The sequence below is a fragment of the Girardinichthys multiradiatus genome, chromosome 10, assembly GCF_021462225.1.
Source record: "Girardinichthys multiradiatus isolate DD_20200921_A chromosome 10, DD_fGirMul_XY1, whole genome shotgun sequence".
Taxonomy (NCBI): domain Eukaryota; kingdom Metazoa; phylum Chordata; class Actinopteri; order Cyprinodontiformes; family Goodeidae; genus Girardinichthys; species Girardinichthys multiradiatus.
Window position 1 is genome coordinate 11732441 of NC_061803.1, and position 26740 is coordinate 11759180.

The 26740-nt window shown below is 38.8% G+C and overlaps 1 protein-coding gene across 9 annotated transcripts in view; it reads right to left on the reverse strand.

Annotated features, from left to right (window-relative positions):
* Window positions 1-1452: 1452 nt before the first annotated feature.
* rnf157 (ring finger protein 157) overlaps window positions 1453-26740 on the reverse strand; it is a 33300-nt gene continuing 8012 nt past the window's right edge. The window contains exons 3-21 of one of the 9 annotated variants that reach the window (XM_047376300.1): window positions 22584-22640; window positions 22317-22405; window positions 21700-21849; window positions 17524-17641; window positions 17362-17428; window positions 17229-17272; window positions 17050-17097; window positions 16832-16903; window positions 16561-16720; window positions 15677-15789; window positions 15357-15592; window positions 14802-14904; window positions 14571-14679; window positions 14010-14227; window positions 13823-13885; window positions 13681-13729; window positions 6690-6799; window positions 4769-4813; window positions 3175-3311 (exon numbers count right to left, since the gene is read on the reverse strand). In XM_047376300.1, the coding sequence (XP_047232256.1) occupies window positions 4769-4813; window positions 6690-6799; window positions 13681-13729; window positions 13823-13885; window positions 14010-14227; window positions 14571-14679; window positions 14802-14904; window positions 15357-15592; window positions 15677-15789; window positions 16561-16720; window positions 16832-16903; window positions 17050-17097; window positions 17229-17272; window positions 17362-17428; window positions 17524-17641; window positions 21700-21849; window positions 22317-22405; window positions 22584-22640 (1851 nt within the window). In that variant the 3' untranslated portion in view covers window positions 3175-3311. Of the gene's footprint in view, window positions 3312-4768; window positions 4814-6688; window positions 6800-13680; window positions 13730-13822; window positions 13886-13993; window positions 14228-14570; window positions 14680-14801; window positions 14905-15356; window positions 15593-15676; window positions 15790-16560; window positions 16721-16831; window positions 16904-17049; window positions 17098-17228; window positions 17273-17361; window positions 17429-17523; window positions 17642-21699; window positions 21850-22316; window positions 22406-22583; window positions 22641-26740 lie in introns of those variants that run through there. The other 8 variants (XM_047376302.1, XM_047376297.1, XM_047376295.1 and 5 more) reach the window with 8 other exon arrangements.

The following is a 26740-nucleotide window of genomic DNA, read 5'->3' on the forward strand; positions in this document are numbered from 1 at the left end:
CACACCATATCTCCCGCAGTAGCATGGATTGATTAATAACCTCTCCCAGCACACTAAAAAATTATCTGTAAGGGAAGTATTATACAGGAGCATCTCAATAAATTGAAATATAAAAACATATTTTTGTGTCATTAATTAGAATCAATGTCAAAACTCATATACTATATACATTCATTACACAGCATTCATTTCAGCGATGAAAAGTTAATTCTGTCAGAAAATCGGAATATTATATGTCAGTCTCCCCCAAACTTTTCAATGTGCTTTGCTTCACAGTGTTTTGTTTTCTACCACAGTTTTTCCTTTTGCATTACTTTCCATTAATATGCTTGGAAACAGCAGTCTGTGAACAATCAGATTCCTTAGCAATGAGCAGTTGTGGCTTACTGTCCTTGTAGAGGTTGTCACAGAAGAGTCTTCCCTCTGATCCTGTAGACAGTGACATTGACATAACCTTTCTGTATCAGAGATTGTTTTTAGTGACTTATGCCATGTCTGCACCTGGTGTCTTTCGTTAATGTGTGGGCAGCTACTGCAGGTAGTGAATAAGAGCTGTGGTTTTCCAGATAGGCCAAAGCGGAGACAGAGAAATTAAGTCGCACTTTAATGTTTTCTGTCACTTTGAATTTTTCTTCCTGTAGAGACAAGTTAGCCTGAAGGGCAGCAGAGATTCTGTCTTTAAATAACTTTTAGGAAGATTTTGTGCGCTGACATGTTTAAAATAAAATTTGGATTTTATTAAACTGGAAAGCTAAGGGAGGCTGCAAGTAAAAACAGTTTTAAAGAGCAAATTCTTCACCATAATTTTACCTTTTTTATTTATTCACAACTTAAACATGAGAATGTGAATGACCACAACCTTTTCTGAGAGTATGTTCACATTATACAATGTGTCTCAACAAAGGGAAAATGAGAATATTAAACATGCACATAGAATGGCAAAGGCCAGATTGCAAATGATGGGGGATGATACAATCAATATACTAACTGATCTGATGGCTGATGGTCTATAGATTAAAGATTAAAACCCGTTTGAGAAATAACTCATATGACAACTGTGAATTTTCCTGGATATGTCTGTTTGTGGTTACCATTAAAGCATGCCTTGTTAATCTTTCCCAAACTCTTAAATAGGCTTGACTTCACTATCCTCTCTAAAGGCTGTGGTTGTTGGTCCATATTTTGCACCAGCTTTTCCTGCCACTCAATTTTCCATTAACATGCAGTGTCTACGATAGATTTTTTGTGGCTTATCCATTTTTTGAAGACTATGAATGATGGTCTGCTGGACAACAGTTTAACTCAACAGTCATTGTGTGGGCCATAATAAAATATCTTTAAAATAAATGTATTGGTCTTCAACAGAAATAAACACAGTAGCAGTGACAGACATTTCAAAAAGCCTGTCAAAAGCAAGCAGTAAAAAATAGAAACAGGAAATTACTCAGGTTGTTTAGTTGCAAAATCTTTATTGTCTGTTTAAGTCAAATTTTCATTTTCACTCTAGAAAAGTGGGGTTTTGTGGATTTCATTTGATATCATACTGAGACTGGTGCCAGAAAGCAGCTCTGTCTGCACATTCAGACTGATCACATGACTGTTTGCAGCTTGGTTATAATAGTGCATAAGTCTTGACCTGAGCAGGCCAATCGAAATGTAACACTACAGAAAGACATGGTACCCCTTCGGATTTGTGCAGTGGTCCATTATCAAGTCTACAGGAGGGTGCAGGCTGACATAGACTAACATGCTTACTTCTATCATCACCTCATGCACCGGAACGTGTGTCGTCTAGTAGTCAGCTAAGAGTGCACTGATTGCAGATATTGTTCCTCTGGGGTTATCCATTGTGTTTGCACGATTATGTAAACCTTTCACCAAATTTTCACATATTTTCATCCACATACTAAGAGACAGCACAGTGTTCTGCAACAAATTGAAACACAAACGATTTGCATCAACAACAGATGAGATATACATCAAACGTTTTACAAAACCAAAAACAACTGAAAGGATCTCAAACGATAGAAGGCAGGCGGATCGGGAAGATCAGTGAGGTGGGGGGCTGAGGGTAGAGAAAATCCTTCCAACATCATTTTTAAATGCCCCGTGGAAGATTTTCCTCACCGTGATTCCCTTCATAATGGCAACATCAAGGTATGAGAAGACAATTAAAATATACTGAAAGGTTTGAAGTGTAATAGGGCAGTGCAAACACAGTTCAGTCTTAGAACTAGTGCAGGAGGTGAAAAGATGGAGGTGCAGGGCTTTGTTATTGCTTGGTCGTACTTGCAGTTGTACCGCATTAATACTGACATGCTAAAATGGAGCTACAGAAGGAGCAAATGGAGATGGAAAGTTGTGTGTGTCACAATTTGGGTTTGATTCCAGTTAATGAAGATTCCCTTTCTTTAAACTCCACCTTAATTGTCCTACATTGTTTCTTTTTTTTTTTAGAGGTCATTATGGCCACCAGTTCTGGGCTCATCCATCTAAAAAATTCGCCTGCTTCTGAATTTACATTCAGTAGCTTCAAAAGCGTGGCAGGAATGGAAGGAAAAGGTGAAAAGCTGCATGCGAAGGTCGAGATTTAAGCTCCCTGATCCGAAGTAAGGGGCTAGTGCTGTTTTTCTTCGATAAGGTCGTCCGGTGAGAGCTGATGTTTAGCGTCAAAGTGTCCTACCACTCATTCAAAACACAGTTTCTGACACAGGAAGAAGTTAGTAGTAATAAATCCGATTGCCGATCACAGTAGCCCCTGACTGTTTAGCTGGAAGATCAGTAGGAAGGAGGAAAAAGGTAGAGAAGAAGAGCAGGATGTATGTTTCTAAAGATACTAGCACAATGCAGAGCTCTCATAGAACCTACAGGTAATAAATAATAAAACAGCAGAAGGATAATCATTCCTAGAAATAGTTAAAGACAATAAAACAAGGAAAACATGTAATAAAAGTGCACCAACAATGTAAAAGGTGATTCCTCTTCCTTCCTCTTTCCACTCCAGCCGGGTTCCAGCGGCGAAAGATGGTCACAGAAATCTTTAGACGGATGGGGAAATGTTTCCCTGCTCAGCAAAGACAAATACCCGCAGTCACAGCGCTGTGGGCAGGGTGAGGGTGGGAATAAGCTGACTCTCTGGGGCGATTTGAATCGGTTTGACTGTTACACGAAGAGTGGCCCATGGAGGGGATGTTTCGAACTCTGGCCGTCCCTGTTCTCCACCCCCTGCTCCTCCAGGTTAATGTTGCTGGTGGAGATGTGGTGGGGGAGGGGATCAAGACCTGGCCTGTAGCCCCCTAGATACATAAAGTCTGACAAAGAGAGAAGGAAAACGATTATTCCATGTTTTTTTTTTCCATTACATTACATAGTGATAATGGACTGAATTTCTCAAACCTTATACACGAAAAAATCAAACTGTCTGACAGAACAGCCTGATGATTTTTTTGTTCCTGAAAATTTATTGTAATTTCAAAGTATGTTGATTTCTCCAAAGTCTGTGCTTTTCAAAAGAGAAAAGATTTGAGGATTCTGTATAATTTATGCTGGGATAGTCTTCATTGTTATTTAACTTATTACCCAACATGAGTCCCCTTCTGCACTATTACATATAAGTCTTGCATTACAATGGCTTTAGAAGATGTGCAGTTTTGAGAAAGCCGTCTGTACAGTCAAATGCCCAAATGCTACAAAAACAATGCAAGCTCTACTTAAATGGCACAGTTGTGACTCAATGGTAGCAATAAACTCACAACATGCTATCCAACTAGTACATAATGTTTGCATCAGCAGAAAACTGAAGTCTACACCCTTCATCCTAATACATTAAGGAGGTACATCAAAGATGCGACGGGACTTGATTTTCCACAAAATGCGCATCATTTTTTTCACGTTTAGACCCACGCAAATGCAGTCGTTTGATTAAATCCTTGTTTTTCTGTCCCCATGTTTTTTTCCTTACACAGTAACACTAGAACAGAAATGTTTTGCTTTTAAAAACATGAAAATGAAAAAAGATCTCATGTTTGATGACTGAGTTATAGAAAATATTATACTAAAAAAATAAAAACATCAGCTCAAAGATAATAGGAGGCTAAAATTAGAGGATAATGTGCCTTGCAAAAATGATTCATGCCATTTGAATTTTTTCAAAATTTGTTGCATTAAAATCTCAACATATTTATTGGGGATTTTATTTTGTAGACCAAAACAAAGTATTGCACAACTAAGGTGGACAGAAAAGAATGCAAATTTTTCAAAGCCTTTTACAAATACAAATCTGAAAAGTGTGCCTTGCATTTATATTCAGCCCCATGAGTCAGTACTTTGTAGAACCCCCTTTTTCTGCAGTTGCATTAGATGAAGGAAACCAACGATTCTCTGCTGGATTTCAGTCTAGAATGTAATTAATGGCTGTATGTTTAGGTTGTTGTCCTGCTGGACAGAGGTAAACCTCTGTCTCAGTCTCAAGTCTTTCACAGCCTCCAACAGGTTTCTTCCAGTATTGCCCAGTATTTAGCTCCATCCACATTCCAATCAACTCTGATGAGTCTTTTTGTTCCCACAAAAGACAAGCATTCCTACAGCATGATGGTGCCACAATCAATCTTTCACTGTGGGGTTAAAATGTGAAAAGGTTCAAGGGGTGTGAATACTATTCAAAGGCAGTGTGTATGCAATTTTATTTCCATGCATAAATAGATAATATGAAGCCAGCTGCAGCTAATCATCCTGATGTTTAATCCTTCATCTAACCTTAACACCATACCTAGTCCTCAATGTGCACTGGGCACGACTCCTCATCTGTCCATCCGAAAGAGAGCCAAAGAGGAAACAGAAATGACGAAGAAGAGATAGAGAAATGGGAAAAAAGGCAGGACAGGAAAAAATGTTCAGGAAAGAACAGAAGATGATGAGAATAATGATGGCAGGATCGAAAAGGAGAGAAACAGAGAAATAACAGAACTTTTACAACACACGAGTAGGAAACATGTCACAACGTTCAGTATAAAACATCGTCATAGGAATGAGGGAAATCAGGGGTAGGGAGAGAAAGGGTTAAAAAGCGAGAAATATGCAGAGCTGAAGGTTTTAGGGAAGTCTGAACTTGTACAGCGCAGATCAGAATTTGTATTTTAAAGTAAAAACATATCTGGTCCATATGGGGCTAAACAGAGGCTACAGAAATGTATATTATATTATATTATATTATATTATAACAGAGATAAGAACAGCTTTCAGGGGACTGTAAAGCAAAGCCTATACAAGAGTTTGGTGGAGATTTACAAGGTAGAGTCGGAGCATCAAGAGCCACCAAACCCATAGGCATCTAGAAATCAAGCTACAACTGTTGCATTACTTGTATTAGGCCACTTATGTACCAAAGACAATGTCAGTAGTGTCTGGATTGACAAAACTTTCAGATTAATGTAGTTTTTGCATTTCATTTGAAAATCAAGCTCCCGGAGTCTTAAGTAAGAGTGGACAGACACAAAAACAGCTTGAAGTCCTGAGTGAAGTTTCCACTTCACTCTGGATGATTAGGGTGCCATCTGTTAGTGTTGGTCCACTTTTTTTTTTCTGAAGTCCAACAATTACGAGCACTTTTCTCTGCTGACAATGATGGTGGTTTAAAACTCCTAACCCAAATTACAAAAAGACACCATTGCCTGGTATAGCGACCATGGTATCACTGTGCTTGATTGGCCAGTTAACAATGATCGCCTTCACGTTACACCACACTGCTGCAGTAATTTATGCAAAAGGAGCCCGAACCAAGTACTTAGTGAATATGCTGTACAGTACATGAAAGCAATTATCAGTAATCCAACATTTCTGTTTATTTTTTTATTTATCTTGTGTTACTGTGTTAGCTGTGAGCCATAATCATTTAAATTAACAGACCTCTTTGAGACTGAATCACATTTCAATGACATTCAAATTTTTCAGATGCACTTGTAAATTGATCCAGACTCCAACCAAGATCCCTCAGCTCTTCTTACAATGAACCAGCAAGGAGCATTTAAGGGTAAAAATGGAGGGGTCAGAATGATGGATGAGAATGGCATGTGCAGATGTTTTGCAAAGCGGCTCAGAGCTGGCAGACACCGAACATGAACTTCAATCTTTGAGAAATACCAGTTTCAGAGTCTCTCTCTCACACACACACACACACACACACACACACAAACACATATGTTTTTTAAATGACCGCATGCGGAAATCACTCATCAAACATCCTACAGATGCACTCACTCACATACATACAGGGTTTCAGCTCAAAGGAAGAGGAAAGAAACAGTGCACAGCTATTCAGTACTGGAAAAATGAAGCACTGGAGTACCACAACACCAAAGGACAGAGATGAAGAAAATAAGGAAGGCCCCAAATCTTCAAGCTTTACTATAAAGCCTACAAAAAACATCTTAATATTCACTGATAACTCCTTTTCTTAAGTTTACACTTTTGACTGTGTGTGATGGACTGGCAACCTATCCAGGGTGTACCCCGCCTCTCGCCCATAGACTGCTGGAGATAGGCACCAGCTTCCTTGTAACCCACTATGGAATAAGCGGTCGAAAATAACTGACTGACTTTTGACTGTAGCTGCTGAGTCATGCAACTCTCACTTTTCCTTTCCTCTATCCTCAAGCTCTCATTGGTCCATGTTCGACAGGTTGCCACTCACCAGCGAATCGGCTGTTGGGAGCCTGTTCATTATCCAACCCCAAAGAGGGCGTGTCACAGTGGGCGACGCCCTGATTGTTATTGGCCAACTCTGGACACCTGCTCCGCCCACCTGCAAGCGAGGGCAAAGGTCAAACATGAGCAGCCAGGCACAGCGTGAGAGGGGAGGAGTTGGGAGGGAGGAGGGGTGAGGCAAGCAGGGAGGAGGAAGGAAGCCATGCTGGAGTGGAAAATGATTAAATACATCAACAGTCAGAAGAATATCTGTTGAAAAGGGAAACTGGGGATGAATTACATCTCTGAAAATCGTTTTAGAAGAATTTCTGCTAACTAATTACTGAGTGTGGCTCAATTTAGACCAAATGTATGTTTAAATTTGGCCTTCTGCTTCATCATCTATTTAATAAATCCATAACTTTCCCCTTTAGAGTGTAAACGAGGCATTTAGTCTAAAGTGGGTCTCATAATGTATCAAAAGGCTGTCAGATTATATTAGAGCAAGCAAATGTATGAATATGATGTAATATGTACAGATGACTTACAGAGTATAGATGAAAAACTCATTACACTGAGCAAAAAACATCAGTGTCAGTCTATTGTGTAGTATCAGGAGCTGACTCTTCTGACTAAACATTCAAATTAACGTGAATGTTTTAACATACAAGTTTAAGCTCATAATGTGATTGTTATTCTTATTGTATTAGTAAGAATCATCGTTTCTGAGATTTTTTATAGATGTTAACTAAAATACATTTGTGTCATTTTGCTATGTTTTTATTGGTATAAAGATTAAACAGCTTGAATATCCTTCAAGAGAAGTAATTTCTTTTTTTAGGGTTTTACTGTGATTTTTTCCTGTTACTGAACGTGCTAGTAGGTCCATGGTGACAACACTCTTCAGAGTGGATGGTGTTACTGAGTGAAGACTCAACATCAGCCATTTTCGAGATCAGTAAGTTGTTTAAAATGTAGTCAGAGGAGGTAAATAGATGTAAGAAGCCGTTTGAAAGGAAAATGTATTTTCTACATGTTGAGACATGTCTGCGGTTCATTCAGGCTGCGAGAGAAAAAGGGAAACCAAGACTTTCAGCAGCCTGAAGGCTGAACAGAGTACAGTGAAGCTGCTCTGTTTTATCTTTTTGAGCTCCAACCTCTGGCTGGTGTGAAACATTCTGGATTTGGAAATGTTAGCACCCTTCAGTGTTTTACGTAAGATTGTAGGAACACACGTGGAGACTCCTGTTTTAGTAATGCTAGCCATGCTAACTGAGCTAAATTAAATACAAAACACTAATTGCAGTTAAACATGTCCAAAAAAATGTGTATTTGTTTTAAAATATTAATAAGACCGTGTTAAACAAAGACTGCTCTCACACGCAGAGTTTTTACATTGATAATGACTGCTAACAGCAGGAATTTTGAATGCTGTTCCCATACCTTCTGATTTCACAGCTCTTATTGGATTCGGTGCATCTCTTGCCAAAATGATAATTTTTTCTTACTTTTATATTTACCACATTCTTTTAGCTTTGTGTCTGTCCTTTTTATTTTCTGCAACCATTTGGTTGCCTGTTTGATAGTTAAATATATATAAGTTATGTTGCATAAAGGAAAAAACTGTCATATTCAATGAATTTGAATATTATTGAAAAGTTTATTTATCTTAGTAGCTGCCTTCATTAAGTGAAACACGTTATACAGGGTAATTACACATAGACTGATGTTTTTAAGCCTTTATTTCTGTTAATTATGATTATTTTCTGCACACAGCTAACGAAAACTTAATATTTAAGATTAGAATGTTAATTTAGTCCATTGAAAAAACATTTTTAATTCAGAAATATGGGCTTAATGAAAAGGTATATTTAATACATTCTTAAAGGTTCTTATTTACTCTTCAAAAGGTACTTTAAATCTTACGAACAGGCCTCATCAGAGAACACATTCTAATTTATTGAATATGGCTATATTTTTCAGGTACAGGCTTTATTCATTTACATCTGTGGTGTCCAAACATTTGAGGTCCAAAATGGGTTGAAAGTAGTGGTGGGCCGGAATTGATTAAAATAATAATGAATAAATAATTACATTTAGTTTTTTCTATCTGTAGCTGCTCAATAAAAACTGGACAATATTTTAATGAAACAAATAAGTTTATTTTTTTCCAGAAGAGTCTTCTGGAAATTACTGTATACCTGAAAAATGGGCGTGAAAATAGTCTTGGTCTATAAAAACTTGTCAGTCTATTGTCAGCAACAAGAACGAGATATACAGGTCCTTCTCAAAATATTAGCATATTGTGATAAAGTTCATTATTTTCCATAATGTCATGATGAAAATTTTACATTCATATATTTTAGATTCATTGCACACTAACTGAAATATTTCTGGTCTTTTATTGTCTTAATACGGATGATTTTGGCATACAGCTCATGAAAACCCAAAATTCCTATCTCACAAAATTAGCATATCATTAAAAGGGTCTCTAAACGAGCTATGAACCTCATCATCTGAATCAACGAGTTAACTCTAAACACCTACAAAAGATTCCTGAGGCCTTTAAAACTCCCAGCCTGGTTCATCACTCAAAACCCCAATCATGGGTAAGACTGCCGACCTGACTGCTGTCCAGAAGGCCACTATTGACACCCTCAAGCAAGAGGGTAAGACACAGAAAGAAATTTCTGAACAAATAGGCTGTTCCCAGAGTGCTGTATCAAGGCACCTCAGTGGGAAGTCTGTGGGAAGGAAAAAGTGTGGCAGAAAACGCTGCACAACGAGAAGAGGTGACCAGACCCTGAAGAAGATTGTGGAGAAGGGCCGATTCCAGACCTTGGGGGACCTGCGGAAGCAGTGGACTGAGTCTGGAGTAGAAACATCCAGAGCCACCGTGCACAGGCGTGTGCAGGAAATGGGCTACAGGTGCCGCATTCCCCAGGTCAAGCCACTTTTGAACCAGAAACAGCGGCAGAAGCGCCTGACCTGGGCTACAGAGAAGCAGCACTGGACTGTTGCTCAGTGGTCCAAAGTACTTTTTTCGGATGAAAGCAAATTCTGCATGTCATTCGGAAATCAAGGTGCCAGAGTCTGGAGGAAGACTGGGGAGAAGGAAATGCCAAAATGCCAGAAGTCCAGTGTCAAGTACCCACAGTCAGTGATGGTCCGGGCTGCCGTGTCAGCTGCTGGTGTTGGTCCACTGTGTTTTATCAAGGGCAGGGTCAATGCAGCTAGCTATCAGGAGATTTTGGAGCACTTCATGCTTCCATCTGCTGAAAAGCTTTATGGAGATGAAGATTACATTTTTCAGCACGACCTGGCACCTGCTCACAGTGCCAAAACCACTGGTAAATGGTTTACTGACCATGGTATCACTGTGCTCAATTGGCCTGCCAACTCTCCTGACCTGAACCCCATAGAGAATCTGTGGGATATTGTGAAGAGAACGTTGAGAGACTCAAGACCCAACACTCTGGATGAGCTAAAGGCCGCTATCGAAGCATCCTGGGCCTCCATAAGACCTCAGCAGTGCCACAGGCTGATTGCCTCCATGCCACGCCGCATTGAAGCAGTCATTTCTGCCAAAGGATTCCCGACCAAGTATTGAGTGCATAACTGTACATGATTATTTGAAGGTTGACGTTTTTTGTATTAAAAACACTTTTCTTTTATTGGTCGGATGAAATATGCTAATTTTGTGAGATAGGAATTTTGGGTTTTCATGAGCTGTATGCCAAAATCATCCGTATTCAGACAATAAAAGACCTGAAATATTTCAGTTAGTGTGCAATGAATCTAAAATATATGAATGTTAAATTTTCATCATGACCTTATGGAAAATAATTAACTTTATCACAATATGCTAATATTTTGAGGAGGACCTGTAGGTCACTCTTTTTCAAAAATGTCTGCTGTAATAAGCCAAATTAAATAAATGGCTGCGCCTAAGTCTGCTTTTAAGTGTAGTGACCTGATGTTTGTGTTGTTGTATACTGTGAAATTAAAATGATAGTAAAAGACCTAGATCATAAAACAAATATACTTGGTGTTGTAATAACATTTTCTACTTTAAGAAGAGTTTAACGTTACTGTATCTTTTATGAAAGTCTAAGAAAACTTTAAAAACTTTCCATCTGCATCACCTGCTCGTGTTGGTGGGCCAAATTTGTGCCTTTCTTGAATTGTGATCGTGGGCCGCATGAAATCATCCTTTAAAAGGGCCACACTTTGGACACCCCTGGTTTATATATACTTATGAAATTGGCCATTAATTTTTTGATCTGTTATCTGAGTTATGTGAGACAAATGTGGCAGCTGAGCACAAAAACCAACGGGAAACATCCAGAATGTGTCTGGCAGTGGTTGCATAGATGCACATACATATGCTTCCAAACATACATCCTACAGAAGTGAGTTATCTTATAGTCGGTCAGGCTGCACACCTGCACTCAACCTGGAAGGTCTTTAGGTCACAACAAACACCCACAAAGACATCATTCACAGACAAACAAATTTACATGAACATGTTTTAAACTGTCAGTTTAACAGCTAACCTTGTTGTGTTTGCATTAAGCTCCAAGAATCACTGACTCACACCCTCTGCTTGTTTAGCAATATCACTCTCACTTTCCTCATTCACAAAAGCACATAAACTGCATTTAGGAGCAGAGCAGATGGGGCATTTGGATAATTTTAAATAGCGCAGAGAGCCAGAAGTGCTACATTCCAATAAATGCATGAATTGTTAAATCTTTTTACACATACAGTACAGACCAAAGGTTTGGACACACCTCATTCAAAGAGTTTTCTTTATTTTCATGACTATGGATATTGTAGCTTCACACTGAAGGCATCAAAACTATGAATTAACACATGTGGAATTATATACTGAACAAAAAAGTGTGAAACAACTGAAAATATGTCTTATATTCTAGGTTCTTCAAAGTAGCCACCTTTTGCTTTGATTACTGCTCCGTACACTCTTGGTATTCTGTTGATGAGCTTCAAGAGGTAGTCACCTGAAATGGTTTTCCAACAGTCTTGAAGGAGTTCCCAGAGATGCTTAGCACTTGTTGGCCCTTTTGCCTTCACTCTGCGGTCCAGCTCACCCCAAACCATCTCAATTGGGTTCAGGTCCGGTGACTGTGGAGGCCAGGTCATCTGGCGCAGCACCCCATCACTCTCCTTCTTGGTCAAATAGCCCTTACAGAGCCTGGAGGTGTGTTTGGGGTCATTGTCCTGTTGAAAAATAAATGATGGTCCAACTAAACGCAAACATGGAATAGCATGCCGCTGCAAGATGCTGTGGTAGCCATGCTGGTTCAGTATGCCTTCAATTTTGAATAAATCCTGAGCTGCTGTTAACCTGCGATTTCTGAGGCTGGTGACTTGGATGAACTTATCGTCCGCAGCAGAGGTGACTCTTGGTCTTCCTTTCCTGGGGCGGTCCTCATGTGAGCCAGTTTCTTTGTAGCGCTTGATGGTTTTTGCGACTGCACTTGGGGACACTTTCAAAGTTTTCCCAATTGTTCGGACTGACTGACCTTCATTTCTTAAAGTAATGATGGCCACTCGTTTTTCTTTACTTAGCTGCTTTTTTCTTGCCATAATACAAATTCTAACAGTCTATTCAGTAGGACTATCAGCTGTGTACTGTATCCACCTCCTGCACAACACAATTGATGGTCCCAACCCCATTTATAAGGCTTGAAATCCCACTTATTAAACCTGACAGGGCACACCTGTGAAGTGAAAACCATTTCAGGTGACTACCTCTTGAAGCTCATCAACAGAATACCAGGAGTGTGCAGAGCAGTAATCAAAGCCAAAGGTGGCTACTTTGAAGAACCTTGAATATAAGACATATTTTCAGTTGTTTCACACTTTGTTGTTCAGTATATAATTCCACATTTGTTAATTCATACTTTTGATGCCTTCAGTGTGAAGCTACAATATTTATAGTCATGAAAATAAAGAAAACTCTTTGAATGAGAAGGTGTGTCCAAACTTTTGGTCTGTACTGTATAATTAAAAAAATTTAAATATTAAAAAATAACTAAATAAAGAAGTTATCTATAATTATATAAACATGTCAATAATTTATAAAATAAATGATTAACAGTGAAATTGCTCATATTTTTTGAGAATTTATTTACTTCATATTTTCTCTGCAACAATTCACTATTAAATAATTTAAACTCTTACTGTGGTTAAACATTTGATTGGTTAACATGGACAGCAAGCCCATTTCAGACCAATCATCTTGACTGGGAGCTCCCAATGGCTGATGGGTAGGTCTGACTGATACAATAAATGTGCCACATAGCAGCAAAAAAAAATGTATAAATATTACCTATTTACATACCATTTTAAAATATAATAATTAAAAAAGGCAAATCATTACAAAATAATTAAGTTATTAGTGTATTTATTTTCAATTATAAACCAAAAAACTAATGCTTGCACTTTTGGCCATCCATAATCATGAAGGTGAAGACTATGCAAAAACAAGACAGCAGACTGGTGTTTAACCTGAAAAACACAGAATGACTGAAGGTGTTCATTTACCTTTTGTTATTAAGAAAACCTAAAAGAACCTGTCTGTCCCCTAATAACCCTGTTATCACAGTTTGATTTAAATATAATCAGGGATTTAATTGATTGTTTGTTTCAACATGAAAACCAAGCATCTTCTGATTATATTTTGTTGACTTGGTTACACATTATGCATAAAAAAGCATTCGCCTCAGCTCCAATGATACATGTGGATTTAGCCAAAACTGATTGCGTTAAAAAAATAGACAGCACCATCTAGAGGACAGCTGCTGCAATATCATGTGTTTCATTCTTTTTCTCAGTCATGGTTTTAAGAGATATGCATCTATCCAGTTGATGAAATACTTAATGAGCAGGAATACATGCTGTCTTCATGACTAGAAAGTAAAGATCGCAAGAGTCACTTTTGGGTGAGAGGTGAAGGATTAGTCTCCTAGTTACCTTTCCCATTAGACGGAGAGGAGCATTCCTCTTCTGTGACATCATTTCCCTGGCAGAAAACAAAACAGCAAAACTCTAACTAAAAATAGGCTGAAATGAAGGTGCTTGTGTGCATGTGTGTGCAAATGTGTATTACAATAACCTCTGAATCCTGCTCCTCTACAGCCATAGAGTAATTGTTTCCCTTTGACTCCATAGAAAACTCCTGAATAAGGGGAAAAAAAAGACAAAAAAAGACATCCAAACAGGAAAAATATCAGGATTTTAAAAAAAATAAACAGGATCATCATGTAGCCATTTTTATCCTCTCTACCTTCCTAGGTCCTCACCCCGTCCTGGTGCAGAGCAGCTCGGCTCTCCATGGGAGCGTCTTGGTCCTCCTCAACATCCACGTTTCCCACCTCGTTGGCCCCCACCGGTTCTGCTTCGGTCCCGGCCATGTAGGACCCTGACATGGAGGACATGGTGTCAGCGCTGATGTGAGAGTGCTGCGAGTGGGACGAAGCCATGGACATCACCGACTGGGCCAGGCTGCTGCTCACTGGATCTGATGGAAAGAAAGAGACACAGGTAATGATCCAGCTCAAGATTCGGAGTTTATAATTATCTAGTGGATATCTCTGGGACATGAATATGGATCTGATCTTCCCCTTAACAACAAACACAAATGTGAAAAAAGAAATTAAGCAAGCCTTGACTGTTCAAACCTCAGGATATTGTTTTAGAACCTAACACTTCTTTAAATTTCTCCACACCAGCCCAATGTGTTTCTTGGTCTTCTGTTTTGGTGTTAACTTCAGTTAACAATTTGAGTCCTCCTATTTTATAAGGAAAACTAGGTTCAGGTTTAGAAAGGGTGAGGCTCGAGTTGCATCTCTGTATTTGTGTACCTTCAGGGGAGGTGATGGTGGAGGAGAGAGGGGTACCGGTGCAGGGTGACTGATCGATGGCTCCAGACGAGGAAAGAGTCAGGTTCTCGCTGTCAGGAGTCACTCCGCACTGGAAGACACAGCAGTGAGCTCATAGTGCTACATGATCTAACGTTAAAACACACAAAAGCAAAAGTGCACACTTATGTTGCTCTCACATAATGTAGTTGTATAAAACACACAGACACACACCTCTTGCTGACCAACAGCCAATTTAGGACGACATGCATCTGATTCACTGCAAGACTTCTCATCTTCCTCTTCAGGAAGCACAGAGGAATTCTGGGAAAGTGATCTAAAATGAACAAAAATGAAATGCCTCAGATTCTAAATATTGTCTTTTCACTACATGAAATACACGTGATGATCAAACTGATGCTTCAGATTTTAAAATGTCTTCACATTTTTCAGGAAAAAAAGAAGAGCCAAAGGAATTAATGGAGGAAGGACACAAGGAATGAAAGGTATAAGTGAGGGAGGGAGGACACATGGAAGAATGGAAGGACACACAGAAGGAAAAAAGGACACAAATGCGCAATGGAATACATTTTAGGAATAAAAGTATTTTTTTTTTCCATATCTTGCTGGTCTGAATTTAAACAACTCTACAATAGGGTTTGTTTTTTTAGAAACCAAATAAGAATTTAAACAAATGGCAACGTTAACTGCATCTTCTGACTAATTTGAATCTGGATAGACCTAAAGGATAAAGATCAGAAGAAGGCCAAAGCTGACAAGTAGACGCACTTTGAACCACTCTTTTTCAGTTTTAATCCCTGACTGGAATTGGACTGGTCAAGAGGCGAGAGGGATCGGGCCAGCGCAGAGTGGGGCTCGTTGCTATAAGGTGGCAGGACCCCAGAGCCATGGCTAGGACCGGAATGGAGAGGATTAGGAGCCACCGAGGAGGTGTTCAGAGGCCCGTTCAGCGCCTCCAGGAGAGAAACAGCCTCATAACCAGGAGGGATGTGCTCGGACGCCTGCTGCAACAAGACAAAACCAAAAAATACGTTTATAGTAAAGAATTACGGTATTTTGTCCTTCATTCTGCTTCAGCTGTGCCTCACCGAGTGTTCCTCCGAGTCCGACGTCTGGGAGGTGATGACGGGGTTAAAGCTGGTGGGCGACAGAGGACTGAGTTTCTTCCTCATTGCTCGAATTTGCAACAAAGCTCTAAAGGCTGACAGGAAAAAAAGCAACAGAACCATAATGTCACAAATCACACACACCTTGAATGTAAACCAACCAACAGAACTGTGTTTTTGCAAGTCAGTTCAAAGGCCTTGTTGGACCCAAGATTTAGTTAAAGCAAACCCACTGGTTTTATTGAAGACCGTAGCCATTTAAAGGTCAATACATATTTTTTTAAACACATAATAAAGCTGTGCATGTTTTAAGTAAAACATTTTTGGGACCTTTGTGTAGCTTTCTCAGCCCAGTTAATAAATACTGCAACATCCACTAAGTCTATGTAATCATAGACCCTGAAATGAAGCGTGTTATTTTACTGCACTTTAAAACTGCTGTCTTATTAAGAATATGCATGCACTGATTGGTCTAGGACTTGGAATTGGCAACTGACTAATTTTTAAATGAGACAGATCAATACAGTGGACAAAAGGTCCTGACCGGTACATTTTTATTTCTTTCATTTCCAGCACAAGACGCACAGCAACTTTCATCTTCAGTGTTAAAAGACTCAAAGCAGCAGACCATATTGATTTGTGGAAATGGGAGGAGCTCTCAGAAGAACATTTATCAGGTGGCCAAATAGAAACAATTTCTGATTAAATTGTGAGTCACTTCATTGATCTTTACTAGTTCAGACACACTTTGTTCTGATCTACTGAAACATATTGTTTTTGAGATAATGTCAACTCAGACTCTTGCTTTGTTTGGATTTGCCAGTTGAAACCACTTTTTGAAAAAGCATGTAACGTGGTAAACTCACGCAGCCTGCAGATAGGACAGCAGTTTGCCTGGTAGCGCAATGTGTCTGCGCAGGCGTTGCAGAGACACAGGTGCCTGCAAGGGAGGATGAGGGTGTCTCGGACATCAGACAAGCACACTACACACTCGGCGCTGTTGTCACTGATCTCATCGTCAGCCACCTGCAGAAGAAGGAGAAGAGAAACATTTCAAAGAGCCCACCTACCAAAGCAGACAGCTACGCCAGTTTTCTGCAATCTCATTTCAGATGAAAGACAACTTCTTTTTTCTACTTTTGATTCCTGACTGTTGTATTTGTTCTCGATCCCATAGATCTCCTGCAGCAGGTAGCTAACTCCATCCACCTGGGAGAAGAAACACAAAGAAGAATAAAGTCAGACGGTCCCAGGGGTCTGACGTTATTACTCAAAAGGAAATAATTTCTTGTATAAAAAAAATGTAACAACAATAAGGGGAAGGAAGGGAGGAGAAAAAAAACAGGTCTATTCACCACTTGCTTCTGCTTCAGAGGTTTAACACAGTAACTCCCATCCATATGCTGCAAAATAGGAAGACATAAACATTATAGAGAAAGTGGTGGTAATTTAAGAGTTTGTTGCTCTTACATAAAAAGGTTCAGTCAAAGCCTATTTTGAGCTCCTAGACCAGAAAATTCCTGGCCGGCTTTACCTTTTCAAATGTAGCCAGTAGGATATGAGAGTGGCCCAAATGTTCTGGAAAGATAAAACACGGTGGATCACACTGACTTAGAATTCTGCTGCAGTACTTTCACAACATCTATTCTTGTAATACAGCATCTTACCCTCTCCCTCGTCTACCACAGCCTGCACAACCATGGGGAAGATCTCCTTTTCCATATCAAACAGCAGCTGAGGAGAGAGAAGCAGCATTTGCTACTCTGCACAAGCCGCCTTACCACTCCAAAATATTCTCACGGGGCTGTTGTCAGTATGAGGCAGCTTACCTCGTCATCTGCCCATTCGCTGAGGTTGACGGTGTGGGAGGGCAGACAGAACTGTTGGCAAACTCCTCTCTTAAAATGCACCGTTTCTGACTGCAGCGAGCTGTCCTGTGGCAGGTAACTGCAGGGATCAGAAAGAGAGGGGGCAACAGGTCAGCAATCTCAACAGAAGTTGGAAAAATTGATTGCTTCTGTATGCTGAAGCTGGTATGTGAGACATCTGGTTGTATGTTCAAGTAACTCTTCATAAATACATTTCTATCAAAGGAAAGAAAGTTGCATTTAAAGGTTTTTACTTGTTGTGTATATGTCAAGAGGAGATTAGGAAACACCCGCCCACATCTGAACAAAAATCAAAGACGGCTGTTTATGCAAAATATGCAAACACCTACACTCAGAACAAGAATTATATTAGTAAGCAATGCAAGACTTGGTTGGTAGAACATGAATGAATATGAAAATCTAAAGCTGGCAGTTGCTTCAGAGCGTTCTGCAGGTGCTAAATTAAAAGGATGTTTCACAGTTTTTTAATGAGTCTGTTCTACATTGAATTCTTACTAGCTCAAACCAAAAATAAAATAATAAATAATAATAATTAAAAAAAAGGACATCAAGAATATCTCATAATTAGACAACCATAAAAACTTCAATATATAGACGAGTCAAACCTGGATTGGATAATTCTACAATCAAAACAGATTTAAAACTCAGTATCAAGTGTCTTGTTTTGTGAGTTGAGTATATCATTACACTCCAAGAGAGTGTAATGAGAGTCTGTTATTAGGTGAAAACATTAAGCTACATCAGCTTTTCAATAGGCAAGATGATGACTACCACAAGCAGCAAACTACTAAAAAAAACTATGAAAAAGTGACATCAACAATTCGCTAATGAAGAGACTGGATACTTCTGCCAAATAAACGCACTGAACCTTGTTCTTCATGTTTTTATATACAGTTGAAACCAGATATTTACATACACTGAAGAAAAACACACATACAGTAAGCTTTTTTTCACACTGACTGATGTTTAGTCAGTCTAAACCTTCTCCCGTTTTAGGCCAGTTATGATTACCAAATTTTTATTGATTTTTAAATGCAAGAATATTGAGAGATAATTGTTATTACTTTCCTTAAATTCAGAAGTTGACATATAACAAGATTACTTTGCCTTGAACGATTTGGCAAAACCTTGATGATGAGGTCATGGCTTTTTAAGCTTCTGACAAGTTAAGTCCAAACACCTGAGTTCAATGGAGGCACACCAATAAAACAATTATACACAAGTATAAACAGCATGGGAATCCCTAGCGATCATGCTGTTCACGAAGGAGACGAGTTCTGTGTCCCAGAGGGCAACCTGTTTTGGTGTTACAGCCATGGGTGGAAATCCTGAGAGGGACACAGGGTACACAGGAAGGGAAGGAAAGAGTTGTCTCAGGAGATTAGAATGAAAATTATAGACAAGCATGTTAAAGGTAAAGGTTATAAGACCATCTCCAAGCAGCTTCATGTTCCAGTGATTACAGTTGCACATACAGGTCATTCTCAAAATATTAGCATATTGTGATAAAGTTCATTATTTTCCATAATGTCATGATGAAAATTTAACATTCATATATTTTAGATTCATTGCACACTAACTGAAATATTTCAGGTCTTTTATTGTCTTAATACGGATGATTTTGGCATACAGCTCATGAAAACCCAAAATTCCTATCTCACAAAATTAGCATATCATTAAAAGGGTCTCTAAACGAGCTATGAACCTAATCATCTGAATCAACGAGTTAACTCTAAACACCTGCAAAAGATTCCTGAGGCCTTTAAAACTCCCAGCCTGGTTCATCACTCAAAACCCCAATCATGGGTAAGACTGCCGACCTGACTGCTGTCCAGAAGGCCACTATTGACACCCTCAAGCAAGAGGGTAAGACACAGAAAAAATTTCTGAACGAATAGGCTGTTCCCAGAGTGCTGTATCAAGGCACCTCAGTGGGAAGTCTGTGGGAAGGAAAAAGTGTGGCAGAAAACGCTGCACAACGAGAAGAGGTGACCGGACCCTGAGGAAGATTGTGGAGAAGGGCTATTCAGAACTATTCTGAAGTGGCCTTCTATGAGCCCTGACCTAAATCCTATTGAGCATCTTTGGAAGGAGCTGAAACATGCCGTCTGGAAAAGGCGCCCTTCAAACCTGAGACAACTGGAGTAGTTTGCTCATGAGGAGTGGGCCAAAATACCTGCTGAGAGGTGCAGAAGTCTCATTGACAGTTATAGGAATCATTTGATTGCAGTGATTGCCTCAAAAGGTTGTGCAACAAAATATTAAGTTATGGGTACCTTCATCTTTGTCCAGGCCTGTTTCATGAGTTTATGTTTTTAAATAATTCTGTTAAAGCATGTTTGAAAGGCAATGTCTGACTTTCATTTGTTCATTTTCATAGAAATTTTATTCATTATTACCTTTGTCAGATTCAAGTTATTTCTGTGACCATTGTGGGTTTTTCTTTCTTAACCGAGGGGTACCAACAATTTTGTCAACGTGTGTATGTAAAAGCCAGTACGTCATTTATTACAGCACTTGTGCAACGAGCACAGGGTTGTAACATGAAAAGTGACATTTCTCCTGCTTTGTCCAATATCAGCTCACTGGTTAAGCAAATAGCCTAGCTTATGATGTTTAACATGCTCAAATGAGTAAGTCGTATAGCAGCTGTGGAAGGGGACAGAGGAAGACAGGAGTAAAAAAAAAAGAGAGAAAAATAGATGAGGAAAAAGATGGGAGAAAATAAAGAGGACGGATTTTTCAAAAACCTCTGTCTGGATGCTAAAGTCAGATATAAGCCCAAATCATATTTAACTAACATTTTATATTTGTTCCAGGAGATGTATTCAGATTTTAAAATGTAGGCTATATAAGTATTCTTAATTTAAGTTTGAGGGCAGAGTTTTGATTATTTTTTGTAGGCTAGTAGTTATCACATGACTGATGTTCAGTTTGACAGATACCTTAAAAACTGTTCAGTTTAGGTAAGTTTTTAGTTAAAAACTTGATACAAAACATTGTTCTGCTTCTTTGGGAAACAATAAATATTTTATTTTTATTGTTTATTATTATTATTAATTATGCATTTCAGTTTTTTGTTTTGTAGTGGGTGTGTGCTAATGACAAAATCCCCTGTTTATGTGTGTGTATTATTAACTACTATTATTACTTTTAATAACATTGTTTAACATGCTGAGAGCTCATCCCTACAAGGAAGGTCGCAAAGGAGCAGGAAAGAGAGAGGAAGAGGGCTTTTTTTCCACGTCCCCCAGGAATTACTCTCTGAAATGTACCCGTTTATTGTCCCCCGCAAAAATGAAATTGGATTTTCAGCCCTGGTTACAGGTGTATATCAACCACAGGACAAAAGCAAAAGACCTTGTGAAGATGCAGGCTGAAGCTGGTAAAAGAGTTTAATTATCCACAGAGAAATGATTCCTTCAACGCATGGGCGGAAAGGCCACTCAGTGAGGAAGAAGCCATTACTCCAAAAGCAACATAAAAAGCCAGATTACAGTTTGCAAATGCACACAGGGACAACAACCTTAATTTTTGGAGGCATGTCCTCTGATCTCATGAAACAAAAATTTGAGATTTTGGCCATATTGACCATTATTCTGAGATAAAAGGTTAGAATTGCAAATCTGAAAAGAAAAAAAAATGTTTGAAAAAGCTTTTAAAACATTTTAAAAATTATCTCATTATTCTGGCAATTCTAACTGACCTAAAACATGAAAATCTGATTTAATGTCAGTGAGGATAAAAATGTTGTCTTTTCATACAGTATATGTAAATGTCTGGTTTCAACTGGATCTGCTCTTTCGTTTGTTTCTCCAATAAGAGTCATTTATTGGAAATGTGAGCTGTGATGGACTGGTAACCTGTCCAGGGTGTACCACGCCTCCCATCTATAGACAGCTGGAGATCGGCACCAGCTTCCCCACGACCCACTATGGAAGAAGTGGTAGAAAATGACTGACTGACTGTTGCAAACGTGTCAAAATAATCTGCAGATTTTAACTCATAAAAGGACATTTTAAAACAATCCTCGACTATAATTCCACCCAGGAATGCAGGCCTGCTATGGTGCATTATCAGCCACCATCAGTTCCTCTAAAACACACTTTTACTTACACTGGCACTCCATTGTGAAACTCCTCCATGGCCTGGTAGTAAATGGTGATGGCAACCTGTGTGTCGGCGTCAAAGGTGAACTCTATGTTATAGCAAGCCCTGTTCTTCCCTGCCACCTCGTCGCCTGGCAACTTCAGGTCCTCACTACACCTGGAAAATGGTTGGAAACATGTAAAAATAAAATTGTGCATTTACTGATGCTAAGAGCACTTTGTGTTAAAAAGTGCTTCAGCTCCTGCAGAAGGAGCTACAGTGCCTTGCAAACTACATAAAATCCCAATACAATACATTCACGTTTGTGGTTGTAAAAAAGTTCAAAGGGTGTGAATACTTTATTTTGCTAACAACTGACAAAAACATCACCGAGATGTTAAACAATACTTTTGTATTTATCTTAATGTGAATTCTCTTCATTGTATAAAGGAAGACAAACAGCTTGTGGGTACCTCTGACATTAGCATGTGACTACAATAGCCTAGCTAAACCAAAAAATACATGTTAGCGTTCAACACAACCTCTAAAAATAGCTGTTGTAGTTTGTGCCCTAAAAATAGCATGCTTGACCAAACCGTGAACAAGTTGTTTAATGATATGTTGTGTCAGAAAGAGGTGTGTACCTTACGAGCCGCAACGTGTCCTTTCGAATGTTTATAAGGCTTCGTAGGGTCTTTACTGGTTCCTGAGGTGGAGGGGCTGCATACGGGAACTGGACACAAAACGGAAAACACATTTTAGATGTAAAATGCAAGCTGTGGGACAGAGGAGGGTGACCACTTTGTTTTCCCGTAAACCAAGCCAGAACTCTTTTTTCTTGACTGCAGCAAATTTAGGGTTTCACAAGGTTACACGAGGTTGCTTGACCTCAACAATCCCGATAACCTTACCGCAAAATGGCTTTGGGTTGTCAGCACGGATCCAGTTGATGCTGACAAGTGCTGAGCCTGGGCAAAAAAAATCTGCTCAGATTGATCCTTTCCAGGAACAGAGCTGACACTTCAAACCAGATTTTTTTGCATTTCTGTACCAAAGCAAAGAAAAACATTACAGGGTCAAAGAGAGTCTCATTATTTCAAGTTCCTTACAGGACTGATAAGAATGCAAAACACCTTTTTTAACTGGCTCAACTGCTTTCCTTTGTGACCACCCTTGCACTTAGTTATTAACAAAAAATAAAATGGTATAAATACTATAATATTTAATACCCTTGATATCAACGAGTGTCACGTTGTCACTTTTATGCTCTTACTAGTTCACTGGTCCATATAAAGTATGTCAATTATTTAAATAGTATGGCAAAAAAGCTTGCAGGTTTACTAAAAGTTCATTTTGGCCTACGTAATAACTAGAAATGCCTCTAATATGCACTAATTGACACTTTTTAGTCACACTGGTCAGGGTTCCTAAACAATTTTTATTTTAACATTCTGTAGAGACTGACTGACTGACGCGGGCAGGCTGGAGGCAAGGAGGGAGGGATGTATGGATAAAAGTGCTCTGATTAGAGCAACCTACTGTTAGATCCTCAGATATTTCTCATGTAGGCAATATAACGGAGTAAAGTCTAAATATAGAAATAACGTGGTACGTTGAGAAACGTTTCAAGGAACCTTGACTAGTGAACTGTTATGGCAGGAGAGCTTTAACTAGTGTACATTGCATGCTTACCTAGACAACTAGTTTAATTTTTGATTGCCCTCACCATAGTAGTCGACTATAGTGCGCACATTGAAAGGTCACTAATGAGCCAGACGGCATTGTTATGTCGAGTGGTCAAGATATGGGTTTTTTAATGCCAACTAGTTAACTAGTATGATAAAAACCCTACTAGTTGGGACTTCTGTGCTACTAGTAGGACCCTACTAGGTGAATATAATTGCCATGAGCTCGCAAAAAGGTGTCACTACTATTAGTGTTTTTTTAGTAGTAGGCAAAACCTCTGGCTGATATCAAGGATATCAAATATTAACTCAAATAGCTTCCCATAACTCAACAAACACCATATAAACTGGACTCTGTTCCTTGGTTCATTTCCAACTCTTTCACTGTGTTCAAACCCAGAGGCTGCTGAATAAACGTAAGAGGAGAGCTGGGGTTGTTTGAGGATCTCAGGAGAAGAAACGTGCAGGATGTGGTTGGGATACCTCGACAGTACAACCCCTCATCTGAGCTCCCGTGTGATTAAAGGGTGTTTGTGTGGCTGTGAATAACACCATATTCAGCACTATTACACATCTGGGCTCAGCAGGAATCACGCCTGCAAACCACACAAACAAACACACACGGGTGCTGAAACGGGCCAATCACTGAAACCTCACTGGCAACACTGTGCCTCAAATAACTTACTTACACAACTACCTACAGTTCAGTGAAAAGGATTCCAAAAAATAAAGTTCTCAACATTATGATCAAACAAACATATCCTAAAAACACCGCAATTTAACCAATTATTTTCTTGGCGAGTAACAGGATCTTATGGCACAAAATCTGTTAGAAATCTGCAACTGTTGAACTATTAGCTGCTAACGATGCTAAAGTTAGCACCTGCCTCAGAGCTTCCTATTGGTGCTGATCTAAAGTTTTTCCAAAATTATTAAAGGACCTGGACTTTAAACAGAATGTTTAGACTGACTTATTTGTGAAAACACATCAAATGGAGCAATTAAATGTTTTTTTAGCATTACAACTACCTTAGAAATATTCAAACAACAACAAAAATTATATATAAACTATTTAAATCTCAGCTGAATTGCTCTCCACACAGTAAAAATTATTTGTGATTTTAGAAACCATAATTAAAAAATATTAAAATCTTGCTTTGTGTTCTTCTTGTGAAACCAAAATTGTGTTTCGTCTGGTCTTGTGAGATGGTTCTATAGTCTCGCCACCATTATTTTCTTGTATTGTGTTCACAAAAAGAAAAACCACATCTCCTTTTGTCCTGCAGTTACAGATCATGTCAATCATTTAAATGGATACATTTCAATCTTTCATAACATGTAGCTTTTTAGATTAAGTCTTGATGTATTGCTCACTTGGTTATGTATTGTCAGGTCATTTAGGCGACACTGACTATTTTCCAGGCAGGACTGAGTGAAGCTATGACCTTGGTGTCATCATTACTATATGCTGTTGCTGTGTTATTTACTGGCTTAAGCTTGGCATATAAAGCCAACAATATCAGTGGTGGATGAAAAAATCCACCCTGTGAGAACAGTAAGTCCATTGAGAAATTGATAGATATTTATTCAGTCGTTCTTGATTTTTTTTCCCATTTGCAGCCATTTTGCTGTAGACTTGATGGTGTGGTTGAAATCATTGCACCCATTGTACAAACGAGTTTCAGTCAAGCTTTAGCGGCCTCACTACTATTAGAATACATTGGTGAACAGAGGAGGCCAATGGCAGCAAGTCGGCCAGATTCTCTGACTGTATAACAGTTCTGAATGTTGTGAAGCATCTTCTTCACTGTAAAATGCTTGAAAATGCCCATTGACATTAAATTACCTTAACAATTGCTTCTCTAAAATTACTGTAACTCCCCCTTGAACAGTTCAATAGTTAAAAGCTAAGACAAAGTTTTTTTTATCAACTACTCTGCAATTTCATTCATTGAGGCATGAAATCCATTTTCTTTTTGTGTCCTTAAAAGTAGCCTCAGCCATTGTCATACGTGTGGTGCAGCAGACACAAAGCACAACTGCAGCTAGGCTTACAATGCTGGTAAAGTATTAAAACACACATTTGCAAAAATATCCAACTGAAAAACCAACACTGAAGCTACAACCATAAGTCTGCGCCCACAGCAGGATTCTAAAATATTCAGGGAAAAACTGTTTGCCCAATTTTAGCCCCCACAGAGGCAGAAACAGCAGAACCAATGAGGTTGGTGCTAAGAGAGACAAAGAAAAGCATTTTTATATCAGCTTCAGCTCGTCTGTGTCGATTTTTCTTTTTCCTCTGCAGACAGGGGCGCTTAGATTCTGCAGCTCTCTTTAGTTCGACCTTCAGGTTCATGATTGAGTTTAAACAAACTCTCTAGGGAATGTGTTGCTTGTCTGTCTCACTGCACATGGAGTCAGCAGATAATGATTTTCCAGTCTAATTAGTTTAATGAGATGAAATAGAATTTCAATCTGAAAGACTGAAAATTGTCTTTGCAGAAGTCAAAAGGTCTGTGACTCGCTTTCACACCACAGCATGCACTAATCCATATGATAAGCAGTATAAAAAAAATAAAATGAGATAAGAACATTTTGTTTGCTGGTCACCTTTTGGACCTCCGACAAGCATGCATCTTATTTTTATATATACCAACGTTTCACTCAGAAATATACGCTTTTTACTACAGTCTCAAAGTGGGCAATAATGTGCTGCTTTGTGAATGGTCTTTTCAGCAGAGAAGAAGAAAAAACTTGGGATATCTCAACAGAAAAACACTACAGTTTCTTGTTGCTGCAATGAGAAATAATTGACATTGTTGCTTTTCTTTCTCTCAGTTGTGATCTGACTGTTGTGTGTTTGGTGCCACCGTTTGAATAGGAGTTTTACTGTTGCTGTCGGAACACTCAACAGTGTCACCAAAACCAGGACTGTGCTTGGACATCTGGGGAGAGTCCTTCAAATTCAAATAATTATCCTTAGGCCTAATTTAACTCATGAACATTTAGCACATTTCAATTGAGGATAATTTTCAAAATTAATAGGATATAATATTTACCCCACTAAAAATATATAAATGCCAATTTATGTCTAGAGAAAACTAGCAAAAATTGGTTAACACCAGCTAATGTTGAATTACAACAAGAATCCAGCAGGAAGTGCTCGTATTTTGAAGAACCTTAGGTGGCTTAATAATGAAACGAGCTAAACGACTAGAGAATAAAATGTCAGGAAAAAACGTACGTTTACTTTTTCTTCAAAACCATCCAAATCATTCAACGCAGGCTTCAGTTTCAAAGATATTACTGTAGTCATTATTATGATAATTTCATAAAAATGAATTCATTGCTAGGAAGCATAAATAGCCCATGGTCCTGGTAAA